The sequence below is a fragment of the Staurois parvus genome, unplaced genomic scaffold, assembly GCF_062004578.1.
Source record: "Staurois parvus isolate SC_StPar_1 unplaced genomic scaffold, SC_StPar_1.0 ptg001066l, whole genome shotgun sequence".
NCBI classification, from domain to species: Eukaryota; Metazoa; Chordata; class Amphibia; order Anura; family Ranidae; genus Staurois; species Staurois parvus.
Window position 1 is genome coordinate 3,424,457 of NW_028318862.1, and position 23,680 is coordinate 3,448,136.

The following is a 23,680-nucleotide window of genomic DNA, read 5'->3' on the forward strand; positions in this document are numbered from 1 at the left end:
AGGCTATTCACAAAAGCCTTGTACCATGTGACAAGCTGTGACCAATCACAGCTCACTCTGTATTTCTCAATGAGTGCAGGAATGCACACAGAGAGAGAGAAATGATTGCTTTTACACCCATATAGGATGTAAAAGCAATCAGTGTTAAAAAAAAAAAAAAATCTTTTATCACCCCCCACAAGTAGTACAGTGTCACCATGGTGACACTGTACTGCTAGGGTGACAGTATGTAAAAAAAAAAATAATAATATAAATAAATAAAATAAAAATGTAAAAAAAATGTTTAAAAATTATAATTTTTGCTTATAAACTAATTTGGATTTTTTTTTTTTTTTTTAAATAACGGAATAAATTTTGGCTAAGATTTATGATGAAATATTATTTATTTGCAAAATTTTATAAAAAAAACACTTTTTTAAAAAATTTTTGGACATTTAATTTACATAGCAAAAAAATACAAATCCCAGTGGTGAATAAATACCACCAAAATAAAGCTTTATCTATCTAAAAAAAAATGGTAAAAAATTCATTTGGGTACAGTGTTGCATGACCGCGCAATTGTCATTCAAAGTGTGATAGCGCTAAAAGCTGAAAATTGCCCTGGTCAGGAAGGGGGTAAAAGTGTCCGGTCTGGAAGTGGTTAAAAGTTGAAAAAAAAAAAAAAAAAGACATTTTACAAATGATTTTAGCTGCACAGTCAGTTGATACTTTTCATTTGGATTTTTTAAACAATTTCATAATCTCAGCTTTCTGCTCTTTTTCCCCCTAAGCTCCAGTACTTGGGCTGTAGGTGACTACATGTCCCTCAGATTAAAGAACACCTGTCGTGACCACAGAGGCAACACCATCTGGCCTGCAGTAATAGTTGTAAGAACAGGTGGTGTTATCAAGGCTGTGGGAAAAGATTACTGAAATATATTAATGTGGAACTTGGTGTCCTTTAGAAGAATGGATGTTTTTATTCTGCTATATTTTTTTCGGAAATTGTAGTTTGGTTTTTTTTTTGTTTTTTTTAATTTCGACATCTACTTGGTAGATTCAGGCCTGATGAGGATATTGGTCCCCCAAAAGGGACCAAATAAGTTAGTGTCATTGTTGGAGTTTACATACACTTTTCTCTGCAGATTCTTCTTTTTATGGGGTTTTTTTTTTTGTTGTTTTTTTGTTTTTTTTATATAGAAATTTGTGAAACCGATCTTTACAGATGAATCTTATCTGGAGATTTACCAGAAGCAGAAGACACACCTCAACACACAGCAGCTTTCAGCCTTCCGTCTTCTGTATGCCTGGAGGGACAAGATGGCAAGGAAGGAGGATGAAAGCACAGGGTACGGACAGCTAAAGGCGTAAACCACGCAACAGCAAACTCTCTTAATATTTATTGTTTTTAAGGTTTCTCCTCACCATGTTTTGTTGTTTCAGGTATGTCCTGCCCAATCACATGTTGCTGAAAATTGCCGAGCAGCTTCCCAAGTAAGTTTCTCCCCACTAATAGTAATGAGGCTAGATAGACTCCCTTGTCTGTACTAGGCTGTGATCACATGTCCAGCAGTAAATAATGGCTGTTAGGCAGGCCATAGACTGGCCATTTATCGGCCGAATTTTCGGCCGATAAATGAAAAATCAGTCGGCCCCGTTGCCAATGCTGCCACCATCGTCCACGAAAAACGGCCGTTTTTTTTCGTGGATTTTCCAGCATGACCGATAAAAGTAAACAAGACGATCCACAAAAAACGGCCGACGGGCGGGCCCCACTAAAAGCGTGAATATTGGCCAATTTTTCGTGCGGACGAAAAATCGGCTGATAAACAACCCGTCTATGGCCTGCATTATTCATGATTCCATTGCTTACTACTGTGATGCTTGTGATTGCTCACAACGATCACATGGTACAGGGTGAGTGACAGCAATCCTAGTAGTGGACAATGGCATCATGGATTAATGCCAAACGCATAGATTATCATTGTAATAAGCAATCGCAGTGTGTGTATAAATAAATGGAAAAAAAAAAAAATTAAATCCTGATCGCACACACACTATCACATTGTATTGTCACTATGGTGACACTGCACTGCTCTGGTGAGAATATGTATGTATATGTATGCGCTTGTGTTCGTGTGTGGTATATGTGTGTGTGTGTGTATGTATATATGTGTGTGTGAGTATATATATACAGTTGCAAGAAAAAGTATGTGAACCCCTTGGGATTACGTGGAGTTTTGCATGAATTGGGCATAAAATGTGCTCTGAACGTCATCTAAGTCACAACAATAGAAGAACACAGTCTGCTGAACATAATACTACACAAACATTAGATGTTGCCATGGTTTAATTGCACATAACATGTAAACATTCACAGTGCAGGGAGGAAAAAGTATGTGAGGCCCTAGCTTAATGACTTCTCCCAGAGCTAATTGGAGCCAGGAGTGAGCCAACCTTGACTCCAATCAGTGTGATGATATTGGATGTGTTGCTGACAGCTGTCCTGCCCTTAAAAAACACACACCTGTTTTGGGTTTACTGGTTTCAAGAAGCACTGTCTGATGTGAACCATGCCTCGCAGAAAAGAGCTCTCAGAAGACCTATGATCAAGAATTGTTGACTTGCATGAAGCTGGAAAGGGTTACAAAAGTATCTCCAAAAGCCTTGATGTTCATGTGTCCACGGTAAGACAGACTGTCTACAAATGGAGAAAGTTTAGCACTGTTACTACTCTCCCTAGGAGGGGTCGTCCTGTAAAAATGACTGCAAGAGCACAGCGCAGAATGCTGCAAGAGGTAAAGAAGAATCCCAGAGTGTCAGCTAAAGACCTACAGAAATCTCTGGCACATGCTAACATTTTTGTTGACACATCTACAATAAGGAAAACATTAAACAAGAATGGAGTACATGGGAGGACACCACGGAGGAAGCCATTGCTGTCCAAAAAGAATATTGCAGCACGTTTGAAGTTTGCAAAAGAGCACCTGGATGTTCCACAGCACTACTGGCAAAATATACTGTGGACAGATGAAACCAAGATTGAGTTGTTTGGGAAGAACACACAACACTATGTGTGGAGAAAAAAAGGCCCAGCACACCAACATCAAAACCTCATCCCCACTGTAAAACATGGCGGAGGGAGCATCATGGTTTGGGGCTGCTTTGCTGCCTCAGGGCCTGGACGGATTGTTGTCATTGATGGGAAAATTAATTCCAGAGTTTATCAAGACATTTTGCAGGAAAACGTATGACCATCTGTCCGCCAACTGAAGCTCCGCAGAGGATGGGTGATGCAACAGGACAATGACCCAAAGCATACAAGTAATTCAACAAAACAATGGCTGCAACAGCACAAAATACGCCTTCTGGAGTGGCCCAGTCAGAGTCCTGACCTCAACCCGATTGAAATGCTGTGGCATGACCTTAAGAGAGCGATTCACACCAGACATCCCAAGAATATTGCTACACTGAAACAGTTTTGTGAAGAGGAGTGGTCCAAAATTACTCCAGATCGTTGTGCAGGTCTGATCTGCAACTACAGGAAACGTTTGGTTGAGGTTATTGGTGCCAAAGGAGGGTCAACCAGTTATTAAGTCCAAAGGTTCACATACTTTTTCCTCCCTGCACTGTGAATTTTTACATGTTATGTGCAATTAAACCATGGCAACATCTAATGTTTGTGTAGTATTATGTTGGGCAGACTGTGTTCTTCTATTGTTGTGACTTAGATGACGTTCAGAGCACATTTTATGCCCAATTCATGCAAAACTCCACGTAATCCCAAGGGGTTCACATACTTTTTCTTGCAACTGTATATATGTGTGTGTGTGTGTGTATATATATATATGTGTGTGTGTGTATATATGTGTGTGAGTATATATATGTGTGTGTGTGTGTGTGTGTGTTTATATGTGTGTATATATATATATATATATATATGTATGTGTGTGTGTGTGTGTGTGTGTGTGTGTTTATATGTATGTATATATATATATATATATGTATGTGTGTGTGTGTGTGTATATGTGTATATATATATTTTATTTCTTACGTACTGTAACCAAAGCAAGTGCAGTGTCACTATGGTGATGCTGCATGGCTGTGGCAGTGATCATGTACAATGGCTGGCTGTTCTGATATCACAGTATGTCCGTGCTGCCAGCCATTATCTCTGATTATCACCAAAATAGTACAATAATGAACAGTGTTGCCAGTCCGTATCCATAATCACTGTTGCTCCACTCAGTGTTCCTGATCACCACCACACAAGTACTATTGTCCCTGATATAAACAAAAATGTGCAGTTCTAAAAGTGAGACTCCCTATACCTGAGCAGAATCAGCATGTGCTGTAATAAATAGAAATATATACATAAAGGCTTTTTAAACAAACATACAGAAAGCAACAAAAATATAGATGTTGCAGCATCACAAATGAGACTCCCCACAAAATATAATATACTCATGCAAAAAGGTATAAACAGTCCATGCAGATGATATAAACGATATTAAATTTCAATAGAATCTTCCAAATGATAGTGCAAACAATGCCTAATATTCAGTGATGGTGGCAAGAATGTGCAGTACTCAGTGATGTATGACAAAAGCGAAGGCGTAGTCCCTCTTCCACACATCCCATGCCACAAATGTAAGACTGCACGCTCACCCCTCTGTAGACCTTCACATCATAGAAGGTCTCAACAGTGCGTGATGTCAAACACACTCTCCATGGTTCCCAGGATTTTTGCAACTTCTCCAGATCTCCAGGAATTTCCCCCCTTGGACATGAACTCCTTTTCCCGTCCCTGTATTGTATTAGGCTACGTTCACATCTGAGGGGTTAATTACTGCCGTGGAAATGCACATGTTCCTGAAGTCGCAACCACCCGCATGGAAAAACGCAGGAGCGGTGTTCTGGTGCCATTAATACTAATGGCACACTGCAGGTACTGGAAACTGCTCTTGCACTGGGAACTTCACTTGCGATTCCTGCGCTGGCTGAGACTTCTGAAATGCTGCAGGGACCTTTTCCCTGCTTTTCAGGAGGCACGACAGCCCATTCAGTTCAATGGGCTGTCGTGCCTATGCAGACCACGGTTTGCAGAGCCGCACATGATGCAAACGGAGAAACAAAAAAAGGGCTCACCAACCTAGTGCATTATCGTTTAAAAATATATTTCTTTTACAAAGAATTTTATTATTAGATTGAGCAATGATAAACAAACATTCGGAACATAGATTCATTGACCAATACATAGGAAACTATACTGTATGATTGAGAAATTATGTAAGGCGTGCATTGGAATAAAAAAAACCAAAACGTCAGCTTTAACTTATTACAGAAATGCCCGGTAGGAAGGATACAATTAACAATCTTTGATGGTCAATGATAGTGTAGATTCTGAGAGAAAAAATTGCTACATCGAGAAATATTAGACAAGAGTATAAAAAAGACACAGACAAAGAGGAGAGTGAAGAAGAGATAATAAAAAGTTTAAAAATATATTTATTGAAGGAACAAAGTAAGTATCATACTCACAATAGACATAAAAACACAGGCATGTCAAACTGAACAAGATGTATGATCCAAACAGCATCTGAGTCCATACGATGGAATCCATTGTATGAACTCAGATGCTGTTTGGATCATACATGATACTTCCTTTGCTCCTTCAATAAATATATTTTTAAATGATAATGCATTAGGTCGGTGCGCCCTTTTTTTGTTTCTCCGTTTGCATCTAGTGTATTTGGACCACCCCGGTCTGTAGAGGGCAGCAAGCAGTGCATATTCCAGAATATTCCGGAACATTCCTATTGGGTCTACTGAGTCCATTCCTAGCGCAAGAGAAAAGTGTTTGTTGTGTTGCAGAGCCGCACATACAGTATGTGAACCTCGTGTAATAGCGGCTCATCCGACAGTGCAAACCAGCGTGATGATGGTCTCCAATCTAGGTTATACTGAATATTACACATTTGTGCCGCTATAACGTGGAAGATTCTATTGGGATTTCATATTTGCACAGACTGTTTATACCTTTTTGCATGAATAAATTATTTTTTCTGTGAGTCTCATGTATGATGTTGCTCAATCTATATTTTTGGTTATGTTTATTTGTTTGAAAAACCTTTGTTTATATTTCTATTCATTTTGGCACATGCTGATTCTGCTTAGGGAGTCTCTCTTATAGTACTGCACATTTTTCTTTATAAATGTGTGAGGCAGTGCGAAACTGTCGGAATACTTTTATTTGTGCAAAAAAAAAATTTATTTTTTTTTTACATATTTAAATTTTGTGAATCTTTTAAGAGCAGCCACCCTCAAGAATAAATTCACCTTTGGGAACATGTTGCATGTTTCCACTCCTGCAGCCGTTCCCTGAGTTCGAGATATAGCAGACAGTGTACACTGACAGTCTGCAGGAGCCCTTGATCTGCTGATTGTGGGTGCAATTCTTTTTAGGCTCCTACAAAAAAAAGTGGTAAATGCACATTTTCTTACCTGCAAAAAATATCCATTTATTATTTTTTTTAAAGGTGATTTTATCCTTTAAAATGTTCAAACTCAACAAAAAAAAACATTAAGTGAGCTAATCCCTAAAATGTATAATAAAGTGCTACTGCTATAACAATTTTGGTGTACATCTTAGTCTAATTAATTAAATCCCCTATAATTCATAGACTTAAAATACATTTCATCACAATTTAAAAGCGCAAAAAGTGTTCTATTACATAAGGTTCTATCTCAGCCAATGAGGAGGCAGAGACCCAGGAGAGCCGAGGCTGTCATTCGCATCGCTGGATTGCGATGAGGCTCAGGTAAGTATTGAGAGGGCTGAGGGCACTGCTGCATACAGAAGGTTTTTTTTTTTACCTTCATGCATAGAATGCGTGAAGGTAAAAAACCTTCAGCCTTTACAACCATTTTATTTGAGTACAGTTTTGCATGACTAAGTAATTGTCTTAATTAGTGCATAAAAGGGAGAGGTGCAGCGCTAACTTGATAAATATACACTTGTATAAACCAATGTTAAGGTGCTGTTAAAGTGCAAAACGGTGACTAAAATAAGTATAGTCCATAACGTGTTCAAAACGTGTTCAAAACCCAAGAGAGTCTTCAAAAAGCTCCAATGCCTGGATTCGTGGATGAGGTGATAAAGGTATAAAGATTGCGCACTCACCAGATACGCAATCCAAATGCGCATTCAAAGCAGATAATCCTAGGGTCCTCATATGGATCTGGTCAGATCTGGTCACAAAAGCCCCTCGTCACTTGATGGTGTTTGCCACGCATAGAAGAAAAAAGGGGCCGCTCTGCAGATGTAAAGGGCTCCCACCGGAGCCCAAAGAACAAAGGAGGCCAAATAGTGTGATACCTTATAGGCAAGGGGTATTTATTCCCAAAGACACACAGTATACAAGCAGAGGCAGGAGAGATACTGACCATACAAAGATAACAAATGGCCGCCGGGGCCCTCGTGGCGCCGGTCGGCGTGACGTCACACCGCTGTAGCCGCTCCCTAGGATTATCTGCTTTGAATGCGCATTTGGATTGCGTATCTGGTGAGTGCGCAATCTTTATACCTTTATCACCTCATCCACGAATCCAGGCATTGGAGCTTTTTGAAGACTCTCTTGGGTTTTGAACACGTTTTGAACACGTTATGGACTATACTTATTTTAGTCACCGTTTTGCACTTTAACAGCACCTTAACATTGGTTTATACAAGTGTATATTTATCAAGTTAGCACTGCACCTCTCCCTTTTATGCATTCTGATTATTGTGAAGGTTTTTATGGTACCTTTTTGGTGTTCAGCTGCTATTTTCTCGTTTTAATTTTGTTCACTTATTGATTTTATAAGTTGTTTTAAGCGCTCACTTGTCTTGAAATTTACTTTCAAAGAGTGACAGCTCTGAAATCTGAAAATTGGCCTGGGCAGGAAGGGGGTGAAAGTTTCTGGTATTGATGTGGTTAAAGGAAGCTTGCTGGCCTGCTGGGAGATGCAGGGCAGTGTCTTTGTGTAAGGTGTTCAGTACTGCTTGTACATGGCCTGGCCAGGAGAATGCACATTATGGTGACCACTCTGGGACTCCCAAGAAGACCCCAATTAGCAGTACAATCACCCTATAGGAGGAAGTACTGTAGGCATCAGTGTGGATGCAACATTGTGGTGAGATGCAGGGATGCATGGAAAAATGCAACAGCAATATAAAATATACTTTGGCTTTGAGGGTTTAATAAAACGTCAAGGGATATAACCAACAACTCGGTTAACTGACTGTATTAAAGTGCATTTTGGACTGTTTTTCTGTGAAATCTGTTTTTGAAATCTGTTGTCTTTTTTTGTGTGTGTAGGGAGCCACAGGGCATCATCGCTTGCTGTAACCCAGTGCCACCTCTTGTGAGACAACAAATTAATGAATTAATACTGCTTGTTCAGGAAGCCAGAGAGGTCCCGCTACTGAAGGTACAGAGCAATTATTTGAATGTTTTAATATAATGAACTGTTACTGGATGAGGCCAGCCTTGATCATGACCAGACCTGTAGATTTCTTGGACATTTAGGCTAACACCACCTTTTGCACAATGTTACACCTGTATTTAACCCCTTCACACCTAAGGGTAAAACAAATCTAAATGCCTAAGCACAATTTTGCAACGTTGACATGTGTTAGTAAAACTGTACATATCATCACAACTACTTTGTACATCCAGGTGAATTATACCGTGTTTTTTTCAGGACAAATTGGGCTTTCATTTGGTGGTAAATGGTAATGGATATCTCCTGATTTTTTTTCTAATGTCAAAGGAAAACTGGCCTAAAATAGTAAAAAAATAAAAAGTTTTTTATTTAGCTATGTGTTTCTTGTTACTATTATAGCCTACCACCAAACAACACATAAATTCTCCAGCTCTTGACGATTGCAGCGATACCATATATGTGTATGTTATTTGTTGTTTGTACTCGTAGCACAGCCCAGAAACAATAGTGCACATTTTGTTTTGTTTTTTTTTTTTTACCTAAAACACACTGACACCAATTTTTTATTTATTTTTTTTTAAATCCTGACCTATGACCCAAACACTTGCCCTGGCACTGAACTAGATCAAACCTTGATCTAGATATTGTTTCCTTATTTTTGTTTTATTTTTTAATATTTATCTTTTTTTTCTTTTTTTTTTTTACAAGCTTTTTTTCCATCTATGCCAGGAGGTAGAGAGATAATGTATCTCTCTCTTCCATTCATAGAGAGAAAAAAAAAAAACAAACAAGGGGGCCGGGCTGTACAGTGACTGATCACTGTGATAGCCAATCAGAGGCTATCACAGCAATCATGTGACCCGAAATTGGGAGTCCCGGGTCCCGATCGTTATAACGGAACCCGATGCTCTTAGTGACACCGCGGTCTTTGTGCTGGGAGCGCGCCGTGCGGCGCACTCCCAGCAGAAATACAGGTGCGCAAATATGCGACCCCACGGAAAAGAGCCCAGTTCTGTGAGGCCACATATTTGTGTTACGTTGGGATCAAGGGGCTAAGGTGTAACATGGTGCAAATGTACCCCCCCACCCCCAAGCAGCACTGCTGCACCACTCATTCACAGAGATCTGCCACCATGCTAGGTGCACACGTCATACTTCATAGAACACAAGTGCAATAATCACCACACTCGTAGTCTATATACACTATTTCCACCTCTCCGACTGAAAGCCTGCACCTCTATATGGGAGCTGGAGGAGAAGTGCCCAGGAGCCTGACATTGCACCTGCACTCCACTGATCACATGTGGAAACCTTTGCAGGCTGCTATGGAAAAAAAATGCACATTTCTTTCCTTCAAATAATATTGTATTTTCTGTTTCTAAAAGGTGGTCTTGGCCTTTAAGCAATCGGAATCATCCTTCACGTGCTATTCAAATTTGCAGCTAATCGGGGAATCATAACATTTTCAGTTCAAGACATCTCTGTAGCCAATCAGAGCACTGGGGCCATAAAGCACCAGAGAATAGTGTAACACTAGATTGTGCCACCATGCTTGGTTTCCATGACCAGCGTGGACCATTCAAGTCTTTGTCTTGTTAATATGGATAGGTTGATACTGTTTTTTTTGTCTTTGTTACAGTCAGAAATTAGCTCAACAAAGAAGAAAGGTCCCATGCCAAATATTGAGGTAAGTTTCATAGCCCTTTGCAATTTGTACAATTTAGTGAGTTACTCTGTGTAACCTCCTTTTCCTTTTCTTACCCAGAAAATGGAGAACCAGCTGTTCGGGCCACATGATACGACCTATTCTCCATTTCTACATGACCCCTACACTGGGGCAGGTGAGACATCTGACCACATCTTCTGCCCACTAACATCATCTGTAAAATTTTTGTTCTCAAGCTAACTTGTTTTTCATCAATTTTAAAACCTTAAAATTTTATAATTTCTTTCCCTAGCGGTACCATTAGCAACCGGCAGCCTGTTCAATGATGAGGAGCCAGGCCCTGCAAGACCGCTCAGCCCTGTCCAAGTACTGGCACACGCCACTATCTCTATATTCAGTGTAAGTATTACTGGCAGTGGCGGGAGGTGTGAGGTCAGTGACCAGCTAAAAGCTCATGTACACGTGCACCGAAAATCAGCCAGTTTAGCAGGAACCGAATGACTTTCAGTCCATGTCTACAGTTGTCTGTTCAACAGAAGTCGGTCTGACAGCTGGCTTCTGTAGAATGGGCATACTGGAAAACTAGCATTCAATCGGTACTCGCAGTCAATGGCTTCAAGCACTGATCAGTGTATTTTTGGAGGGGAGGTCCCCCTGTCAGAATGGAGAGTCTCTGCAGGAGAGATCCCTACATCACACATCGTTTGTGGTGATGCAGAAGTCTATCACTTTTTTTCATTCAACCTGCTGGAAAACAAAAAAAAATTTAAAGTTCATACCCAGTTTCAAATTCAGTACACTATTAGGCTAGTCCTGGTAATCAGATACAGCCTAATAATACAGATAAAATGGCAAAAAAGTATGTGAACCCCCCTTGGAATAAACTGGTTTTGTGCAACAAGTTGTCATAAAATGTGAAAAAAAGTATGTGAACCCCCCTTGGAATAAACTGGTTTTGTGCAACAAGTTGTCATAAAATGTGAAAAAATCCTCATCAAGTTACAACAATTAAAAAAAAAAAAAAAAAATGAAGTACTTAAATAAACTCCCTTTATTACTTTGTACTTACAGGTACAGGCTTACCTGTAGGTACCATAAATGTCTACTAAACATGCACCGTTTAGGAGGTATTCACCTGTGTAGCCGCCAGTGATGTCACTGGTGCATCCACACTGAAAGAACGACATACCAGTGCCTTTCCTTCATAGCCCTGTGCCGTAAACAGAGACTCTTATACCCATGCTCATTCAATTGGCCGCAGCCAGTGACCCTGGAAGAAGACCGGGTGAAGGTGGATTCCCTGTCAGCAGTGACAGGGCGTCACTGGAGGAATCTGTTTCACAGGTAAGTCTGTCATAATGTGTTCGTACGCGGTGCATACTAGTACATCATGACTTTACCCTTTAAGCTGATCACACAATAGGTTCAGTAGACCTGGATCAGACCTGCATGTTTAAGAGGAATTTTTAACCATTCATGTTTGCAAAACTGTTTTGGCTCACACATTTGTACGATGTCTGGTGTGAATGGTTCTCTTGATGTCATTCCACAGCATCTCTGTGGGGTTAAGGTCTGAGTTCTGGGCCACTCCAAAAGGCACTTTTTTTTTTTTTTCTGAAGCCAATCTGATTGTGACTGTAACATAGTAATGTTTTTTTTTACATCAGAAGTACACTAATTCCTTCTGTTTTCCTCATTAGGATTCTGATGAAACAATGGATGATGTAAGCAGCATCTCGCTAGCAAAGCAGAAGGCCAGAAGTATAATGGAGTCTTTTGACAACCCATTCCGCATGGTAAGTTATCTGTATAAACATAAAGAGGACCAGTCACTTTTTAAAGTGGTCTTAAACACGAATGTTTTTTTCTTTAACCGCTTGCCAGCCGCACTATAGCCGAGTGATGACTACAGCACAGTTGTCCAGTTCTGGGAGGGAGTCATATGACTCCTCCCAAAACGCGACTTCCAGCACGCCCCCGGCGATCTCTGTGATTGCTGTGTCCTACGGACATAGCTGATCATGTGATGTGGTATAAGGCCAATCACAGCGGCCTTTTACCACATGATCAGCCGTATCCAAAGACACAGCAGATCACCGGTAAATGCAGTTGCCGGTTATCGACTGCACTTTCCTCACTCTTGTCACAGCGTGAGGAAAGCACGGCCGATTACCCGGCAATTGTTAGTGAACGGGTTGGCACCGATCATCAGTGCCACCCACCTGTGTCCATCAGTGTCACCCATCAGTGCTGCCCAGCAGTGCTGTCAGTCAGTGTCCAACTTGTTGCTGGGCAAATCAAAACGCAAAATGCATCAAAAAGGCACTACATGCATTTCTGCAGCGTCTCCATTGAAGTCTATTGAACCAAAAACGCAGCGTTGTGGGTTAAAAAAGTCCCTGACCCTTTCCAAAAAACGCACCAGGTGAAAACGCGGAGATGTGAACGTATCCCATAGGAAATCTTGTTAAATGGACTTCTGTGTGTTTCTGCAAAATATAACAGAAAACACACAGGTGTGAACCTAGACTAAGTAAATGTTGTTTTAAAAAGAAATTCTTTTATCTTTCAGTTCCTTCCATCTGACATCCGAGGTGCCCATGCTTCTCAGGTTGCTAAGCTGGATCCTAACACAAAAATGTTTGAGGTGAGCAAGTCTAAAAATTTATTTTTGCTCAGAAAACCCCCCAATTTTTAAGTCTGTAGAACAAATAAAGGGACAAAATAAATGTATAGGTTTGGTCATGGTATGTTGTGTTGCCATTCATCTGTTTGCCACAAAGTGGAAAAACGTACATAGCTGTAGGAAAGTAGAGGGCTATTAAAAAGATGTGAGGTGCATGACTAGCATGGAAACTAATAGAATATGGTATGCAGTGCATTATGTATGTTTTAGGCTCGGTTCACACTAGCCATCTCCAGAGTCATGTGATTTTCCTGTGCGACTTTGGATGTGACTTTAATTCGACTTTACACTCTATGGATATAAGTCACACCAAAGTAGTGCAGGCACCTTTTCAAAGTCCCTGCCACTTTAAGCTGCACCAATTTGACCGGGTGCCATTGAAAAGAATGGGCCGTGAATTTGTTGTCCAAGTTGTCTGGCAAGTCGCACAAGTGTGAATGGAGCCTTACATGTGTTTGGGGTACAACTTGAAACAGTTTTTCTGATACGTATCGGTATTTTAAAGTGACAGAAACAAAATATACCTGTGCTCAAATCTTAATAGCTTGTACATGCATTTATCTATCAGATCAAAAGGTGAAGCCACATGTTAGCACTAGAAATCCCGGAGGAACCCTCTGCGCTCTGCTAATTACCCCTTCCAGCAAGCATTGCAATAAAAAATAGGGATTTTTAGTTCGCCGGATAGGGGTAATTAGCAGTGTGCGGAGGGTTTCTCCTGGATTTTGACTGTTAATATGTGGCTATACCCCTTTAGCACCTGATCGATAAATGCATGTATAAGCTATTGAGATTTGAGCACAGGTATATCTTGTTTGTTGCATAATAGGTCAGTAGCCAGACCTAAACCTAGTAGCTGTCCATCACTTTGTGTCTGTTTGCCCCAGGTTGGCATTGTATTCACAGCATTTGCGTTGGCAAAGCAGAGTAGGACTGGCCATAGAGGGATTATTTTGACGCAGGTGGCCAAACCTGCGTTTTTTTTTTTGTTATATTTTTTTTTTTTTATTATTATTGCAATGTTTGCTGGAAAGGGTCATTAGCAGTGTGCAGAGGGTTCCCCCGAGATGTCTAGTGTTAACATGTGGCTTCACCTTTTGATCTGATAGATAAATGCATGTCTGGGATTCTAAAGCGAGTGCAGGACCACACAGCACATTGTGATAACACATCTTCTAACTCTGCTGAATGGTCTCTCCACTCCAAATCTGACCTTAATTTCCCTTCCTCCCTTAGATCAGTAACCGATGGAAGCTTGTTGGTATAGCGCAACAAGAACGGGAAGCAAAAGCCAAGGAAGAGGCCAAACAGAAGAGGCTGGCAGAAAAAGGTAACGCCATGGGGCTAGGGCAGGGGTGTCCAAACTTTTTTCAAAGAGGGCCAGATTGGATGAAGTGAACATGGTGGAGGGCTGAACATTTTTCCGAACATTCTTTGAACCATTACAATTAAATGCAAATAAATTATTTTATGCCAAGTTAATTGCAAACGACATACTTTTCATTTCATAACATTAAGATCAACTGACAGCTGAGTTTTCACAATGTATTGAAAATAAATAAAAAAAAAAACTTACCTGCACTAATGTGAAGGGTGAAAAAGGTAGCTGGAGCTGAAGTCTCTGCTCGGCAGGCGGGAGGGGAAGAGAAACACATTTCACGCTGGAAGCCCGGCCCTGACGTCACCGCCCTCTGTCGCTCCCAGCGCGGCGCAGTCACGCATGCGCACTGCTCTCAAGCAGAAGACTGTCTGCCACAGAAGGGAGGGCTGTGCGACAGCCGCATTTACACAGACCAGGGAGAACGTGCCGCAGTCAGGCATGCGCACTGCCCTCTGCTCTCAAGCAGAAGACTGTCTGCCATAGAAGGGAGGGCCACATTACACAGAGCAGGGAGGGCTGTTGGAGGGCCGTATTAAACTGACCCCCGGGCCGTAAATGGCCCGTGGGCCGGACTTTAAACATGCCTGGGCTAGGGGATGCGGGTGCAAAGGCTTGCAGGATGCAGGGGAACGCTACTTATGGATTTGCAGTTTCCTTTGAACGTTGTTTATGGATTTGCAGTTTCCTTTATCTTGGTCATATCTGTTTACAGCTGCCAGGAAGAAAGCTGAACAAGAGTTTAAGAACAATGCCGCCAATCAGACATCTGTGCGTGAGCAGGCTGCGGTAAGTAGATATTAAAGTTACTCTTCAGGTATATTTATTAAAATTATTTTCCTAATAATGGATTCCACAGATATAAACATTGGCACTTTGTGAGTGATTAAAAGGAGTACACTGGTTTGTAATGCACAAGAAAGCTTATACAGCTCCCGATGGCTCTTTGCTCAACACTGTGTCTGGTTGCCATTCTTCTGTGTTTCAGCCGGTGCGGTAAACTAGCATGCGACAAAGAGGAAAACCGGCACGCTGGAAATTATTGTAACACGTTGGTGCGGTATCCCATTTGTTGTGTGCTTGGTTTATAATACAGCTGCCAGACCATATGGTGGAGCTTTATGTTTGTTGGTTTATTTGAATCATGAGTAAATTTACTTTTACTAAGGAGTTCTGTGGTCATATACAAGCACAGGATCATGCTATGAGCAGTGTGCAGTAAATAGAGAAGAGAGACAGCGGCACCACTCTTAAGTGTAGATTGTTAAAAGGCACACATGTTTAATAGTTAAAATGCACTCACAAGAGTAGAAGATTAAAAGCATGTCATGGTTTAACAGAAGGGCCCGGTGTACTGGTGGTCCTATGCGGTGCTCCTGGTTAGTACCCGCCACTCTAGTGGTTTCCAGGGCTCGGGGGGTTGCATACTGTAATGTATTGTTTTTTTGTTCTTGGATTTACATGCACTTTATTCTTTCCCACAGCAGGAAGAGGCAAGCAAGAAGCGCGAGAGAGTAGCCAGCGAGCCGGGAGCTGAGACCAAGAAATCCGACAAGAAGAGGTTAAAACACGTAGAGAAGACAGAGGAGGAACCAGCCATGACCAAGGTACCCTTCACTCCCTTCGACTACAGCAAGTCTGATTTCAAGGTGTTTGCAGGTGAGTCGCACTCTGTGTAGATCATTCATGGGCAGCATGGTGTAGGAATTACTCCTTTGATACGTCTCTGTATTCATCTCCAAGTTTGACCCTTGAAATATTTTATTCCCATACAGGTAGTAGCAGTGTTCGGTCCGAGTTTGACCCCAATAAGCAAGCACAGCCTGGAAAAGTAAGTACTAGAAGTGATACATCTTAAATATTTTCTGTATGCTGGGATTGGGCTTTGTTTTATGTTTTGTATACATATTAAAGTGACCAGGCCATATTAACCACTTGCCCTCCTGAGGATTTACCCCCCCCCCCCCCCTTCCTCCTGACCAGGCCATTTTTTGCGTTATGGCGCTACATTACTTTAACTGACAATTGCACGGTCATGCATCGCCGCACCCAAATTAAATTTATGTCCTTTTTCCCACAAATTGAGCTTTCTTTTGGTGGTATTTGATCGCCTCTGCGTTTTTTGTGCTATAAATAAAAAAAAAAGAGCGACAATTATGAGAAGAAAACAATATTTTTGACTTTTGCTATTAAACATGTCCAGTAAAAAATCAAATTTCGCCATAAATTTTGGCTAAAATGTATTCTGCTACATGTCTTTGCTAAACAAAATCTCAATACATGTAAATTAATTGGTTTACATAAAAGTTATAGCGTGTACAAATGGTGGTATAGATACTGGAATTTTTTTTTTTGTTTACTAGTAATGGCAGCTATCAGCAACTTATAGCAGGACTGCGGCAGACATTCTGACACTCGGGGGGAGCTGTCTTGGTGTCACTGACATCCCCAGTGACAACAATACAGTGGTCAGTGCTAAAAAAAAAAAAAAGCACTGACACTGTACTAATGGCATTGGGCAGGAAGGAGTTAACATGAGGGGCAATCAAAGGGTTAACTGTGTGCAGGCATCCAAAGCAGTGTGCTCGAGCTGACAGGGAGGAGGACTGTTAGTAAACAAAACAGTCCTCCTCCCTGTCAGATGCTCGGTAATCACTGGGCGCCGGCGGGTAATCACCAGTCAGGACCCGGTGATTGACAGCCTCGGCCGCAAATGGCAGCACAGGTAGGGTGCACGTGCAGCTCACGCGCACCCCTACCCAGAAATGCAAAATCACATATATATACGTGATTTTGTACACCCGTGCCGCCCCGTAGCAGTATATCTGCTATAGGGCGGCGGGTAAGCAGTTAACAGGTGACAGGTCAAGGTGCCACTTTGCCTTCTCTGTGTGTGTGGGGGGGGTTCTCTTTTACTTTGGGTTTCACTATTCTTAGCTGGTGCTCTTTCCTAAGATTTGGGGGCCCAGCAAGAAGTATTTGAAGGAAGGGCCTGCTGGTAAACATCCAGATGCTGAATATATAAAACAGAAAATATATGTTTTTTTTATTATAGAGAGAGAAGAATAGGGAACAGTTAACATCTGCCATGCATTGTGGTTCCTCCTGCTAGCCTCTACCTTCTGGGAAGTAGTTGCTGATGGGAGGAACCACAGCATGTGGCGGAGGGGAAGGTATTCAACATACTAGGAAATGGAGATCTGGAACACATCAACAGCATGATAGGACAGGACCTGCTGGATAGGTTGGTATTCTTCTTTTACAGGCTGGCTTTAGTTTTATTTGTCAAAAAAAATAAAATCGCCAAAACACTTGCCAGCCAGCAAAAAAAAAGGATAAGTTCACCTTTCTGAACATGTTATATTTTACACTCATATTTAGGGTTCAACCTCAGATCCCTCTTCCTCCAATCCCTTCCCTCCCTGTACTCACTGCCACAACTCAAATAGAGCATGACCGTGTCATAAATTCAGATCCCTGATCGCCTTTGCGGCTGTTGGCTTGTAGTTCTCAATGAACTACCACGGCGCTGTTCAACACTGTGGTAGTTCATTCATTGTTCCTGTAAAACCGTCTGTTCGTACCAGGTATGAGCACACTGAATACACTGACAGTCTGCAGGAGACCTGCATTGCACCAGCGATCTACTGATTGCTGGTGCAATGCTTTACAGACTCATAAAACAAAGATAGTAAGTGCACTTTTTTTTACCTGCAAAAAAATATGCATTTATTATTTTTTTGTAAACAGGTAAACTTATCCTTTAACCGGTTCCGCGCCACCCTATAGCAGAAATACTGCTACGTGGCAGCACGGGTGCGCAAAATCACGTGTGTGTATATATACGTGATTTTTCAGTTCCGGGTAGGGGGTGCGTGTGCGCCCTACTGGTGCCGTCATCTGCAGCCTCGGCCATCAATCACCGGGTCCCGGCTGGTGATCACCAAGTATCTCCGACGGGGGAGAGAACTGTATGCAAACAACACAGGTCTCTCCCCTGTCAGCTTCTGCACTCTTCTTTGTATGGCTCTGCATAGCAGAGCCATGCTCAGCAGTGTGCTTACAGTGAAACACAGACACCGCACATAATGTGAAACGGCGCACATTTAACCCTTTGATTGCCCCAGATATTAACCCCTTCTTGCCCCATGCCATTAGTACAGTGTCAGTGCTTTTTATTAGCTCCGATCACTGTATTGGTGTCACTGGGGATGTCATTGACACCAAGTCAGTTCCCCCCAGTGTCAAATTGCTGCCACTATATTCCCGCTATAAGTCGCTGATTCCTGCCATTACTAGAAAAAAAGTAAACATTCCAGTATATATACTGCCATTTGTAAACGCTATAACTTTCAAAGAAGCCAATTAATTTACACGTTTTGGGATTTTTCTATAGCAAAGACATGTAGCAGAATACATTTTGGCCTAAATTTATGACGAAATTAGATTTTTTACATTTTTATACTGGACATGTTTAATAGCGAAAAGTCAAAAATATTGTTTTTTTTTTTTTTCTCAAAATTGTCGGTCTATTTTTTTTTTTTTTTTAGCGAAAAAAGTAAACACCGCACAGGCAATCAAATACCACCGAAAGAAAGCTCTATTTGTGGGAAAAAAAGGACAGAAATTTCATTTTGGTGCATGACCGCACAATTGTCAGTTAAAGTAACACAGCGCCGTATCGCAAAAAATGGCCTGGTCAGGAAAGAGGGGGGAGGTAAATCCTCTGGAGAGCAAATGGTTAAAAAAAGCAGAGGTGTATGTTGCATGCATTTGCAGATATACTGTATTATTTATTTCAGGTACCTATATAGCGCTGTCAATTTACGCAGCGCTTTACATATATATTGTACATTCACATCAGTCCCTAACCCTCAAGGGGTGTACAATCTAAGGTCCCTAACTCACATTCATACATACACATACTAGGGCCAATTTGGACAGGAGCCAATTCACCTACCAGCATGTCTTTGGAGTGTGGGAGGAAACCGGAGTACCCAGAGGAAACCCACGCAGGCAGAGGGAGAACATGCAAACTCCAGGCAGGTGGTGCCGTGGCTAGGATTCGAACCAACGACCCGAGTACTGCCAGGCGGAAGTGCTAACCATTTAGCCACTGTGCTGTATGTGAAGATGCTTTGGAGCACCAGGGCACCTCAGCTACGTTTGCTCCGTAACTCCATTCTAACAGAATTTCCGGCTACAGACATGGCAATGAATAACTGAGAATAGGGAGAGTATTCCATCTCAAGGTGCAAGAGACACCAAAAGCCCACCATTGCTCCACGGCAGCTGGAGACCCCGACCCCTCACCCCCCCCCCCCCCCCAGTGTGCATCTGCACCAAATACAACAAGCAAAGTAAAAATTACACTGGCGCTTATAAATGTATAAGTAACTTTATATGGCAGGACTAGCTGGTAAGTGTGCTTTTTTTTATTGTATTCCATTGTTCTGTCTAACTTTGCCCATTTACCATTGGAAGTAAAACATAAAATAATATATTTTCCAGCAAGTAGGGTTTTTGGAAAAAGAGAATTTTTACGTCTCTTCACACTGACCACGGCACATGCACAGTACATTGTACAGTCCCGGCCCATTTGTGACATCTTACTGGAGCCGGGAGCCAAAATAATGCATCTCTGGCTCTAAGCATAGGAGGTGCATCATTAATGCCTGCCCAATGGGTGATGCAAGAAGACTGGGAACCTGGAAAAAGAGGTAGAATACCATGACACCAGTGGAGAGTAAGTGGATGCACAGATCTTCTTGCCTCACTTCACTGGAAGAGAGCACAAGGAGTGTGTCATAATGGCCTCCTACATCACAGTTCAAATCTACTTTACAAATCAAATTATAAATGGCGCAGAGCAGGTGCCACTTTTTACTTTCTTTGGTTTTATTTCCTGCCGTTGGCAATAGGGTCGCTTTAAAATGTACTAATTTATTGTGACAGCAACTATGATCTAACCTGGAAACAAAAGCTGGGGGAGGAGGAGTCTACAAATATCCATTCCAAGCAAGTGGCATCCTTTCAGAAAGCACTAAAAAATTTTTAGAGAGAAACAGGAAAGAATCCACTTTATACACCTAACTGGGATTTAATGGCCGTATTAACATCTTCTGCCCCCCCCCCCCTTTCTTGCAGCAGAAGAATGCTTCAGGCAAGAAACGACATCAGTCAATGGGAAACAAAAGTATGTCCTTTATGGCAGAGAAATCCGATCGGTAAGTGATATTTCTTCTACTTTATATTGCCATATGGAGGTAAAGGGTAGATTACATAGCTGGTAAGGTTTAATAAAGACACATTCCTTAGCATGTTGGGGTATTCAAAATTAATCCCAATGCATAAATGTAAATGGGCCCTTAAAGGATAGGTTCACCTTTTTTTAAAAAAAATGCACAGGTAATAAAATGTTATTACCCGTGCATTTTTTTGTTTTTAGGAGTTTGGAAAGCATTGCAAAGAACCCTGCACAACATATTCCCCAATTCTCACATAAATGAAGCAGTGCATGTTTGATACAAGTGCTGGGCCTACAGTTAAATTTATATATATATATATATATATATATATATATATATATATATTAGTGGTGCACCGAATTAAAGTTCTGGCCCAAAACTAAAAATTCAGGATGCACTTAGCCAAAACCTGAAATGGATAGTTTTGGGGGTTTATTTAATATTTTTTTTTATATATATAATTGTGTTATATTTCACTTTTTTAATTCATATCATTTAAATTAATATGAATGTAAAAATTATAATGTAATCTAAAATAACTTTTATTGAAAGTAACACAAAAATTGGACAGAAAATAAAATGGAGAATATATATATATAAAATTAAAAAGCTTAGAGGTGTTTTTGCATTGAAGTCAATGGGACACGATTTTCCATTGAAGGCAATTATCATTATCGGCACCTTTTTTTTGTTTTATTTTTTCTTTTGGTCGATCTATCGGTGCATCACTAATAAATAAATATATAGCTATAGATATATATATCTATATATATATATATATATATATATATATAGATGTATATCTGTACAAAAGTCTCTGCCAGGTGTAAAAAAATGCTGTAAATGAAGAATTCTTTCAGAAATAGAAGTGTTAGTAGTTAATTTTTATCAATTAACAAAATGGAAAGTATATTGGGCAGAAAAGAAATCCAAATCAATATTTGGTGTGACCACCCTTTGCCTTCAAAACGGCATCAGTTCTTCATTTTGGAGAACTAACCAGAGATCTTCTGTGGATGTAGGCTGCCTCAAATCCTTCTGTCATGTAATCCCAGACAGACTCCATGATGTTGAGATTAGGGCTCTTTGAGTGCCAAAGTATCATTTCCAGGACTCCTTGTTCTTAATGACATTGGCTGTATGTTTGGGGTTGCTGTCCTGTTGCAGAATACATTTGGGGCCAGTCACACTCCTCCCTGATGGTAAGGCATGATGGATAAGTATTTAACAAAAATTAGTGAAGCGCTACTATTATCAAAATTAAATACTACAGTGCCTATTATGCCTATCAATTAGTGCTCTGTGAAAAGAAGCTCATATGTGTTATATATATGATATACTTCAGGGCTAATTAAACAATCTGTGAAATAAAAATACACATCAATGTAAATTTAAACAAAAGGATGAAAAATGATAAGAAGTACCATGTATGTATAACGAATTCAATCGCAAAATTCCATCCTATAACTGTGCATCACATAAATATAAAACCACCATCTGTGAATAATCAAAAAATAAAAAATAAAGCAAAGTCCATGCAAGTGAAAAACTTTGTGAGAAAGTGATCTTCACTTCTAGTGCACAAATCCTCAAATGGCAGCAGTCCCTGCTCACCTCCCTGCACTGACCCACACAGGGCCAAAAAGCTATTACTCTCCTCTGTATCAGGTCCTTGTATATGGATAGCCCATCCAGATGTCACAAGGGAATTGGAGACTTCTCTGTTCCACTCCACCTCCACTCAGTAATATACAAGACACAAGAGAGATCTTGCCCAATTAAACAGAGCATTGAGGTCGGTTGAAAGTTGAAGACATCCTGTAAGGACATTGTTCCACTGCATAGCTTGGTGTCATCTGCAAAGACTTGCAGATTCAGCTCCGGGTGTCCTCCTTCCGAGAGCTTCCTCGATGCACAGTTATAGGATAGAATTTTGCGATTGAATTCGTTATACATACATGGTACTTCTTATCATTTTTCATCCTTCTTTTGTTTAAATTCACATTGATGTGTATTTTTATTTCACTATAAGATTGTTTAATTAGCCCTGAAGTATATCATATATATAACATATATGAGCTTCTTTTCACAGAGCACTAATAGGCATAATAGGCACTGTAGTATTTAATTTTGATAATAGTAGCGCTTCACTAATTTTTGTTAAATATTGATCACTTATTGGTTTAGTCGAGTGACAGCAGCTACCATATAGGGAAATCCTTTTATATAAAGCGCAGGAGGATACTTCCATTTAATGATGAGGACACCATTGATCCTGACCAAATCTCCAACTCCATTTAAGGAAATGCAGCCTCAAACTTGCAACTAGTACTGTCTGTAGTAGAGAAACTCTTTTATGAGAGTATAAAAAAAATTATTTTTGTTTTCATAAGCTGCACAGTTGGTGTGCAGTACTGTTGTCTCACATCACATTTTGCTCCATGGCACAGGTGTTCCATGCAGGCAGCCTCTTCAAATCAATGACAGGTGACTTGGCTGCATGGATCTGCAAGTACACATTCAAGTGTAAATCCATATGAAACTGATGCACGAATCAGAAAGTACACTGCAACTGGTCCATCCATCATTGATTTGGACATGCTGCATGCAGGAAAGAGCATGGAATATCTGTGCCTTCCATGTGGGTAAAGACAGTCATTTGCATGGACGTATGGAACAGTACTCCCGTGTGAATGAGGCTTAATGGAGAATTGACTTTTTGAAGTTGATACATATTTCTTTTACTTCCAGGGGCTTCAAACACAGTTGGCCAAAGAGATAAGAACTGCCCCCTTTATGTTGGACATGGAACTGCTGAATTCTTTACTGTTTGTGTTTTTTTTTTTTTTTAATAAACTTTTATTCAACTGAAGCACCTTCTTCTTTTTTTTTTTTTCTTGTCTTCTGTTTAAAAGACTTGTGTGTGTCAAGCCAAGGAGTGTTCTAGTTCCCCCAACTAAGGCTGCATAACCTTTTTTCAATCAAATTTTTTTTTTCTCATGTGACAGATGTGCATGTAGAGACTAGAGGGAAATTAAGAAAGAGAAATGTGTTCAAAGCTTCAGCCAAGGCAGCAGCGTATATGATTGAGGATTTTGTCTTTGTGCTCTTATGAATTAGGTATTTACACGTTAGAGTGCCCTTGTGGCCTATAATATGCTGAGCACTTGGAGTGAGTTTGAATATATATATATATATATATATATCTCATCTCTTATCATTTAAGGATCCGTCAT

The 23,680-nt window shown here is 40.6% G+C and overlaps 1 protein-coding gene across 2 annotated transcripts in view; it reads left to right on the top strand.

The window, feature by feature from the left end:
- EXOSC10 (exosome component 10) overlaps window positions 1-23,316 on the top strand; it is a 39,264-nt gene extending 15,948 nt beyond the window's left edge. Inside the window, exons 12-25 of one of the 2 annotated variants that reach the window (XM_089658408.1) lie at window positions 1,180-1,328; window positions 1,423-1,473; window positions 8,340-8,451; window positions 10,106-10,153; window positions 10,232-10,307; window positions 10,425-10,531; window positions 11,833-11,928; window positions 12,705-12,779; window positions 14,055-14,148; window positions 14,912-14,985; window positions 15,681-15,855; window positions 15,972-16,027; window positions 20,344-20,423; window positions 23,196-23,316. In XM_089658408.1, the coding sequence (XP_089514534.1) occupies window positions 1,180-1,328; window positions 1,423-1,473; window positions 8,340-8,451; window positions 10,106-10,153; window positions 10,232-10,307; window positions 10,425-10,531; window positions 11,833-11,928; window positions 12,705-12,779; window positions 14,055-14,148; window positions 14,912-14,985; window positions 15,681-15,855; window positions 15,972-16,027; window positions 20,344-20,423; window positions 23,196-23,226 (1,224 nt within the window). In that variant the 3' untranslated portion in view covers window positions 23,227-23,316. The remainder of the gene's footprint in view (window positions 1-1,179; window positions 1,329-1,422; window positions 1,474-8,339; window positions 8,452-10,105; window positions 10,154-10,231; window positions 10,308-10,424; window positions 10,532-11,832; window positions 11,929-12,704; window positions 12,780-14,054; window positions 14,149-14,911; window positions 14,986-15,680; window positions 15,856-15,971; window positions 16,028-20,343; window positions 20,424-23,195) is intronic. The other variant, XM_089658409.1, reaches the window with a different exon arrangement.
- The last annotated feature ends 364 nt before the right edge of the window (window positions 23,317-23,680 follow it).